The following is a 9,739-nucleotide window of genomic DNA, read 5'->3' on the forward strand; positions in this document are numbered from 1 at the left end:
AGGAAGGAAGGAAGGAAGGAAGGAAGGAAGGAAGGAAGGAAGGAAGGAAGGAAGGAAGGAAGGAAGGAGGAAAAAAAGTATAAAAAACTTAACAACGTGCAAAGCATTGTGTTAAGCATGACTATACAATGAGAAAGATCAAGACAGTTTTGCCCTTTCAAGGAGCTCCATTCTAATAAAGAAGTATACATGCATGCACCTTATTAAACTTTATTGATGATATTTCCTGACAAGAGTTAATTGATGACTTCTCTTTTTCTTTCCACAACCCTTAGCAGAATATCTTGAGCATAATTAGATGCTCAATAAATGTTGAAGAAATTATTCTTATTTATTCAGTGGTTTTTAAAATTGACAAGATACTTTCCCTAAAACTCCAGGAAGACAGGATAGGGTCTCTGTTTTACAGAAGAAGAAGGAGCTGAAGCTAAAAGCCTTTGACATGATCACAGGGGTCTTGTCAGTTCCAGAATTTGAAACCAGGTCTCCTAACTCCAATTATGGGGCTCCATTTCCTATGACACAAGGAATGAGGGAATGGCTATTGTTAAAATTATGGGAGCAAATGTCAAGTAAGATTTTAAATGGTACAGGAGTCCAAAGAAAGGAGGGTGGATTTGGGGCTAGCACAGTCAGGCAAGGATAAATTCATCAGAGATAGTGGTACCTAACACTCACATAAAATGCTTTCCCATGTTCACCTTTCCCCTATTTGGAAAAGTGTAATAACAATAATAGCTAATATATAATAGCAAAAATATATACACATACATAGATATGTGTATGAGCCTTACTAGCTGTGTGACCCTGGGAAAATCACCAAACCTGTCTGCCTCGGTTTCCTCATGTATAAAAATGGATATGTCTTAAGTCATATTTGAACCCAGGAGGGTAAAATGGAGGGTAATAATAGACCCTGTAGGTCAAGGTTGTTGTAAGGATAAAATAAGATAATATTTGCAGAGCACTCTAACCCAAGCACTCTTTCCACTGTGCAAACACATACATAAGTGTGTATTCATATATGTCTTCCTGACTCCAGGACCAACACTCTACTCTAACCATGGGGCCACCTAGCTGCCTCTAAATGCAGGCAAAAAGCCCATCAAACTCATTCGTAGGCACAAAATACTGATCCCAGAATATGTTTTTCAAGGAAACAAATTATGTTCACATACAGTAAGTATATGGTAAGTGCAGCATCCTTACATGCTGCTGCTACAAAACCAAATGGGCCCCCTGTGGCATCTTCCACTGGACCCCTGGGAAAAGTTCACATAAAGTCTCACCTCACCATCAAACTAAACAGGAAAAAGTAAAACTGTACTTGGAAACTTTTGCTGAGCCACAGGTAGTGAAAATAGGAAAAGCACCTTGGGGCCAGCCAAGGGGTGGTAAAATCTCAATTCCCCAAAGAAGAAATGCTCCTTAGCCTCAGACATATGGTCAGAATGGGTGGCAGCCATGCACAGTGGGATTTCCAGGACTCTTCTCCCAAATATCTCTTTAACCCTTTTTAGGTTGAATAGTGGATAGAATGCTGGACCTGAAGTCACAAAGACATGAGTTCTCATCCAGTCTCAGGTACTTAACCTCCACTAGCCATCTGTAAAATGGGGATGAAAAATAGCATTTGCCTCACACAGCTGTTTTATGAATCAAATAAAATAATATTTGTAAAGTATTTAGCATAGTGTCTGGTGTGCAGTGAGCAATATAAATGCTTATTCTCTTCCTCCTTCTCCCTTAGTGATACCTGAAATTAGAAATGCATTCTCTTTTTTTTCATAATAAAATCAAAATATCTCACCAAAAGGTTATTATTTCAAGCTTATCATTTCATCTTTAATGTAAATGAGCTTGTAAAATCTTTTCCTTTGTATAAAATTTGATTAGTAAAAAAAAAAAGGACGCTGGCAAAAAAGTGAATGTAGGGAAAAGACAGTTGGGGACATCAAAAATAAACCTCACTTACTTCACACTCTTGCTTCAGACAGTCTTGCTTCAGACCAACCTTTGTGAGCAGCAATTGCAACTTTACAAATGTCACTCCAAATAGAAAAGTAAAGGTCATTATCTTATTTTTTTCCCTTGGTATTTGAAAAATATAGATTGGAGATCAGGAGAGGCCAGAATTTAATGTCTCTAAGGTTGACACTTCTGTTCTCTCACTTACTCGCACTAATATCTGAGGCAAATTATTCTCTGAGAGCCTCGCTTTTTCCATCTATGGAATGGGGATAGTAAACACATGCTACTGAGTACTTTGCAGGATTATTGTGAGTTTTAGCATTAGGCATTTATAATGTTTTAATGAGAAGCAATAACGTGGAGTGTATAGACAGCTGGCCTCAGAGACAAAATAAATATATCTTGAGTTTTTAAATCCCACTTGGAATATACACTCTCTCTGAGTCTGGGTTCAAATCATTTAACCTGTCAACATCCCTAGGCAAATGATGTATTAATATGTAATGTATGTCTTCTTATAGGAAGTTACTTATAATAATGAAATGCTGGGGTAGATCCCCCCAAAATAATATAATTATTATTTAATAATTATTTAATACTTGATTGTTATTAAATTACTAAATAGTTATCATTATATTAAAAAGCCTGAAGGGGGCAGCTGGGTAGCTCAGTGGATTGAGAGTCAGGCCTAGAGACAGGAGGTCCTAGGTTCAAATCCGGCCTCAGCCACTTCCCAGCTGTGTGACCCTGGGCAAGTCACTTGACCCCCATTGCCCACCCTTACCACTCTTCCACCTATGAGACAATACACTGAAGTACAAGGGTTTAAAAAAAAAAAGCCTGAAACTGATCTCAATACATTTAGTGAGGTTTTGTGGCATGGCAACTTGAGAGTCAGAATAATTTAATTACTTTTGAAAGTTGTATTAATTCCTTCAGGACACTTACAAGTGTACCACAACTGGAATATCTTTCCAAAGTAATCTTTCTTTTTTTTTAAACCCCTACTTTCTGTTTTAGTATCACTTCTAAGACAGAAGAGCAGTAAGAGCTAGGCAATTGGGATTAAGTGACTTGCCCAAGAACACACAGCTAGGACATGTCTAAGTTCAGATTTGAACCCAGGACCTCCTGTCTCCAGACCTGACTCTCTATCCACTGTGCTACTCTCTACCAAGAAAATATTTGACACCCTGGGAGAATTTGATTTCAAATTAGCTGGGTAGCTACTGTACGGTGCTTGCCACCATTCGGTGGAACAGATGGTACAGGAGTTTTTTTTAAGGCAACAAGAAGGCTAAGAATCCCAGAGAAGTTCACTGGTTGTAACTTGGGATTTCAGATCAAGAAATTCCCCACTTACACCAAAATCTATTCCAGGGATTCATTTTATACTGATCTGAGGTTCTTGAATGAACAGCAGCAGGGTCCAAGTTCTGGCAAGTTCTACCATGCTGCAAAGAATCCAAGTTTGGGTCCAGAAAGAGATTGACTGAACTTACTTTCTGAGGGCCTGCTTAGTTTTGTGTAGTTTAATCCAAAAATATTCATCATCAGTATTTAAGATGGCCACTTAGCGTTTATATGGAGCTTACTGTGTGCTGGGCATCTAAATGCTTTGCAATTATTATATCATTCGATCCTTACAACAACCCTGGGAGGAAAGTGTTATTATATCCCCATGTTGTTGTTCAGTCACTTCATGTCATAGCCAATTCTTCATGACCCCACGGGGGGTTTTCTTGGCAAAGATACTGGAGTGGTTTGCCATTTACCTCTTCAGTTCATTTTACAGATGAGGAAACTGAGGCAAACAGGGTTAAATGGTTTGCCCAAAGTCACCAAGTTAGTAAGTGTCTGAGGCCAGACTTGAACTCAGGAAGATAAGTCTTCCTGACTCTAGGTCCAACATTCTATCCACTAAGCCATTTTACAAAGGAGGGAATTGAGACAAGTAGAAGTTAAATGATTTGGCCAGATCACACAACTAGGAAGTATCTGAGGCCTGATTTGCACTCAGAACTTCCTGATTTCAGGTCTAGCATTCTATCCAAGGTGTCAATTAGCTGTCCTTTAGCCCTGACAACCCACAAAACAAAAACAAATAATGTCAAAAAACAGATGCCCCTTTAGGGTCATTGTGTTGTATTGCTCTCCTGAAAATTAATATTATTTCTTGAAATTTCTATTTCAATTTTATTTCTAATTTCAGTCTTTTAATTCACTTGTAACTAAAAAAAACATTCATTGATTTGATCTTTTATTTCCACATATGGGGATGGTTTGGGGAAACGTGAAGTGGAAATACAGAATAAGACAACTGGAAGGGAAAGGAAAGGGAAGATTTGCAATCATGGCCCAAACTGCTTCTTTATAGAGGAAACAAGACCCAGGGAAGTTGTGATTTACCCAAGGTCACAAAGCTAATAAGCAACAGAGTCAAAACTTGAACCAAAGTCTTCCTTCTCCAAATCCAGTGTTCTTCCACGCTCTAGTACTCTTAAAGAAGGAACATTCATTTTCATGGAAATATCATAATTTCCAACCTCCTATCCCTCAAGCACCTTCCATCTACATGGGCTTTTTCTTTGCAAAACTTTTGATTCTGTCCCTCAAACTCTGGTTTTAATTAAGAACTTTCCAACAGCGATTAGAAAATGAATCACATTCATATGGTGCCATTGGCTACAGAGAACAGGAAAGAGAGTGAACCAAAGAATCTCTTGCTCCTTGCACAGTTTCCCCACTCTACTTACAGCACAGGTCTGTAGGTACACATTGTCGGGTTTGGCTTTTATGTCAACAACTCCATCAATATGGCGAAAGGAGCAGTCAGCGAGGATATCAAACGCCGTGAGTTTTTGTGCCTTCAAGCCATATTTCTGTAGCCACTTCTTGGAATCCAACCTGTCTTCTAGTGATGTCATTGATGAAGGGTCTATTTTAGAAGCACAGTTCATTGGCTAATTACATAAGCAACTCTATGGAATCTGTCTACTTTAGCATCCTTCCTATCTATCGCCCATTAGCCACATCAGCCTAAATCCACATCATACTTCTGCACCCCTCCTGACCCCCAACCTGGCTTATATAAAATGTGGTTTGGCCCTCAAATACCCTCCAAGAGCCTAATGCCCTCGCAGCTTCAAGGCAAGGATGGCAGTCTGTCCTACCTGATTACTACCCGGGACCACATGCACCCCTGACCCCAAGATCTCTTGAGTTAGGGGTCCTATGGAAAAGACTTGCCCTCTCTCTTCCATTCCAGTCTGTGGAAACCACAAAGGGTAGGGAAGAGGAATGCTGGGAAGCCTTCTCTGACAGTCTCCCTCATCAAAAGGGAGTTTACTCTTTGTCCTAAGGCTTATCTCCATTTCCTGTTTTTAGACAGATGACCCAGGCATCTGCTACCGGCACCTACAGTTACTTAGATTTGTCCATGGTCCTCTCTGTCCCAGGGAGGAATACACAGAGGAGAAAAGCAGAAATGCCAAACTACTACTCCCTACTAGTCTGTGGGATCTATGTTTTACAACAACAAAAAACAAGGGGAGAACCTAGGTATTATAATGGTAGAGTAAAGGGACAAGAAATGGGGGAGCTGGAAGAAGAGGGAGGAAGAGAAAGATGGGGAGAGAGGCATGTAAGAAAACAGGGAACCAACTGCATTCACAGCCTCCTTTGCCTCAGTTTCGGGTGGTAAGTCCTGGTAGAGAGCTTTCAATTATTTTGCGGGTGGGTTACAAATCCCCAGAGAGGCTAGATTCCTGCTAAAGCCAGAGTTGGGAGTGATATGGCAAGGCTGGAGGTGGAGAGAACAAGTGGTAGACAACAGGACACAAGGTAAGAGCCTTGGAGATGGAGTCAGGGGATCTGGGTCGGAATCCCACCTCTCTCTCTGCCTGTATTTCCTTACAGAAGTCACTTTATATCTCTGTGCCTCAGTTTCCTTATCTGAAAAAGGAGAAGTTTAGACTAAGAGACCTCTCAGGACACTTCTAACTCTAAAGTTACATGATCCTGGAAATCTGCATTTTCTCAGAGCACTAAGATGTCTACCTAGCTAGTAAATGGCTAGTAAAATGGCAGAGCAGGATGGGAGGAGATGATGGATAAATAGAAAGGATGGAGAGAAAGAAGAGGGCAGAGAAAGCTCATTTGTTTCACCAGTGTCAGGTGGGGAGGAGAGAGAGGAGGGAGCTTTAGTATAGAGTTTTCTCATTTAAAAGGTATTCAGTGTTTGCTTATTCGGTGCCATATCTATAAAACTACCAAAAAATGTCTTTATAGAATTAGAAAAAAATATAACAAAATTGACTTGGAAGAACAAAAGATCAAGAATATCAAGGGAAATAATGAAAAAAATGTGAAGGATGGGGGCCTAGCAGTACCAGATCTTAAACTGTACTATAAAGCAGTAGTCATCAAAACAATATGGTATCCAGCAAGTTGCAAACCCATAAAATTATAATTTTATAATATATAATATAATATAAATAACCCATCTAATACCTCTCTCCTATATCTCTTTATCTTTTCCACAAAAATAACATGAGATAATTTACCAAAAATTTTGCTAAAATCTAGGTAAATAATATCTATGGTATCCCCCAAAAAGGAATCTTGTTTGCTAAAATCTAGGTAAATAATTCTGTAGTCTTCCCCAGATTTACTCAGCAGCCTAGTAACCCTGCCAAAAAGTAGAAGTAAATTTAAGAAACAAAAATAAGTCTGGCATGACTTATTCATAACAAACTCTAGAAGGACCAGGCATGTCAATTGCATTAACTAATGCAAGAATTTTAAAATAATTTTTAAAATAATTTAACATAATCTCACCTATTTGTGAAAATGTGCTTTAAATATAATTATAAGGGGGCAGCTAAGCGGCTCAGTGGATTGAGAGCCAGGCCCAGAGATAAGAGGTCCTAGGTTCAAATCTGACTTCCAACGCATCCAAAGCTGTGTGACCCTAACAAGTCACTTAACTGCCATTGCCTCGCCCTTATTGTTCTTCTGCCTTAGAACCAATACACAACATTGGTTAGGTAAGGGCTTTACACACACACACACACACACACACACACACACACACACACACACACTCACACACACACACACACATACATATATATATAATTACAAGCAGATAGTATTTTACTTTAAAACAAACACTTTTTTTACCCTATTCTCTCTAGTATGTACAAATCGACTATTTGTAGTAGAAACCTTTGAAGTATCATTAAATTCCAGTCTTTGTGGCCACCATTTTACATTTCCAAATGTTCTCTTTAATAATGTTAAGAGATACCACTCTTCCCCCTTGGAGCCAATACACGGTATTAACTCCAAGATGGAAAGTAAGGGTTAAAAAAAATAAAAATAGGGCAGCTGGGTAGCTCAGTGGATTGAGAGCCAGGCCTAGAGACAGGAGGTCCTAGGTTCAAACCCGACCTCAGCCACTTCCCAGCTGTGTGACCCTGGGCAGGTCACTTGACCCCCATTGCCCACCCTTACCAATCTTCCACCTATGAGACAATACACCGAAGTACAAGGGTTTAAATAAATAAATAAATAAAGATTAAAATTAAAAAATGTTAAGAAGATTTGGCTAAGAATCTAAATCAAACTCAATGGCCTAGAGACATTCAATTCTCTTCCCTATTTTTGAAAATCTAGATGCTCTTTGCCCTTCTCCTTTCCTAAGACATCTCTCTTTTCTGCGACAGTCTTTCAAAAATCTCAAACAGAATGAAGTGCAGATAGAGAAGATAGTTTTGAAAGTTACCTATTGAATGGCTAATATGGAAATATGATTTGCATGATTTCACATGTCTAATGGGTATCATATTGCTTGCCTTCTCCATGGGTGCAGGAGGGACTCACAAGGAGAGACTGTGAAACTAAAAATGTAAAAATGAATGTTAAAAAAATATTTAAGATTCATTTTTTTAAAAAAAAGCAAAGGGGATGTAACAGAGATTCCAGGTTTTCTTGTATAATCTTACTTACTTGCTTACTTTATTTAGTGTTCATTCAGTGCAGAATTTCAAAAATTAACACCCATCCCATCCCACCTTTCAAATCTGCTGAGATCTCTCTGACAGTCATTCAGTTACCAAATCCACAGGTTTTCTCAATAATCAGAAAGGTGGCCTGTCTGAGTCAAATGACCCTTACTAGTTCCTCAGGGAGCCTGAAGTCAAGAAGACCTGACTCAGCCTCAGACTCTTACTAGCTGTGTGACCCTGGGCAGGCCACTTAACCTCTGGCTGCCTCAGTTTCCTCAATTATAAAATGGGGGAAATAACAGCATCTACCTCATGGGGTTATTGTAAGGATCAAATGAGATATTTGTAAAACCCTCAACCCAGTGCCTGACACATAGGAGGTACTATATAAATACTTATTCCCTTCCTCTTTCTTCTCCTTTACCTTATTTCATCAGTGGAAAGGAAAAACTGGTGAGACATTCCTTTCCCAGTTCCATATTTCATACAAGTTTTACACTTAATCTGGATAGAATATTCCAGGAATTAAGACAATCAGGGGATACAATGCATCAGATACAGACAGTATGAATTATAGAGCAGTGACTTACATGGATGTCACCTCTACAAATCTACAAGTATGGAATATCTGCTTTTAGAAAAAATGACAGGCTTTCCCCCCTCTATAGGTTAATCTTCTAATGCGGTAAATTTGTATAATTATTTTTCATTTTGAGTAAATATCACATATACATATACAACATATATATTTCTATTTCCCCCTTTAAAAGAGATCTTCTGTAACCACCTATCTGCTAGCTGGCTAGGTTTGGCTTAATTCGGCATGGTGTTAACACTAGTGAAGTTGGGGCTAGAGGTAGGACTCCACAAGCCTCTCAAATTGAATAAAAACCTAAATTTCCAGGAAGTAGATTGAGTCAAAGTGACAGTTTATTCACAATCTCTGCATTTTTTTAAATTTCTTAACCTCCAGTATATTGCTCTAGTTCTAAATTCTCTGGTCTGGAAAAAGGGTCTTCCTGACCTTTAGATCTCAGTATGCTACAGCCTGGCCTACCTTTTGGATTTTACCAGCAATGGCCATTGGACAATTTATGGATTTCCTTGGTCAATGGCATATTTAAGCCCTGCCCTGGCAGAAAAAGACTGCATTTTAGCTAGTGATCTACCTTAGAAGGATTCATTGAATCCCACATTATGTTCTAGAATACCTTTTCTTTTCTGAATACTTATTTTAGGCAAGAGATTTTCCAACAAAGCCATGTGATCAAGGAAATAGTGCTCAAGATTGAAAGGACCATGCCTATTAACCTGAGTTCCACCATTAAGTGAACCAACCTTCCAATGTACATATGGAGTTAACTTGCCTGCATGGAATAGGAAGGATACCACCTGGCTTACCTAACATCCTCTCCTCAACTAGTTGTTGTTACCTGATACCGAAGACAATTCTAGAGTTTCATTGGTTTGAGCTATTATGTTTCATAGCTAACCTGGCCATTTAAAAAAAATTTTACTAATAGGAACTCAGAAAAGATAAACAAAGAGGCAGACACAGGCATGTGTATGTGTGAGTGTGAGTGTGTGTGTGTGTGTGTGTGTGTGTATGAGAGAGAGAGAAACAGAGACAGAGACAGAGAAGGGGAGAGAGAGAAGGGGAAAGGGAGAAAGAGAGAAAAAGAGAAGAGAAGAGAAGAGAAGAGAAGAGAAGAGAAGAGAAGAGAAGAGAAGAGAAGAGAAGAGAAGAGAAGAGAAGA

General features: G+C 39.0%; 1 protein-coding gene across 1 annotated transcript in view; it reads right to left on the minus strand.

Annotated features, from left to right (window-relative positions):
- The window catches only part of VWA3B (von Willebrand factor A domain containing 3B), a 253,855-nt gene that overhangs the window by 152,196 nt on the left and 91,920 nt on the right, over nt 1-9,739 (minus strand). The window contains exon 10 of the mRNA XM_044669294.1: nt 4,728-4,909. Coding sequence (XP_044525229.1) covers nt 4,728-4,909 — 182 coding nt within the window. The remainder of the gene's footprint in view (nt 1-4,727; nt 4,910-9,739) is intronic.

The sequence above is a fragment of the Gracilinanus agilis genome, chromosome 3 (assembly GCF_016433145.1).
Source record: "Gracilinanus agilis isolate LMUSP501 chromosome 3, AgileGrace, whole genome shotgun sequence".
NCBI lineage: Eukaryota > Metazoa > Chordata > Mammalia > Didelphimorphia > Didelphidae > Gracilinanus > Gracilinanus agilis.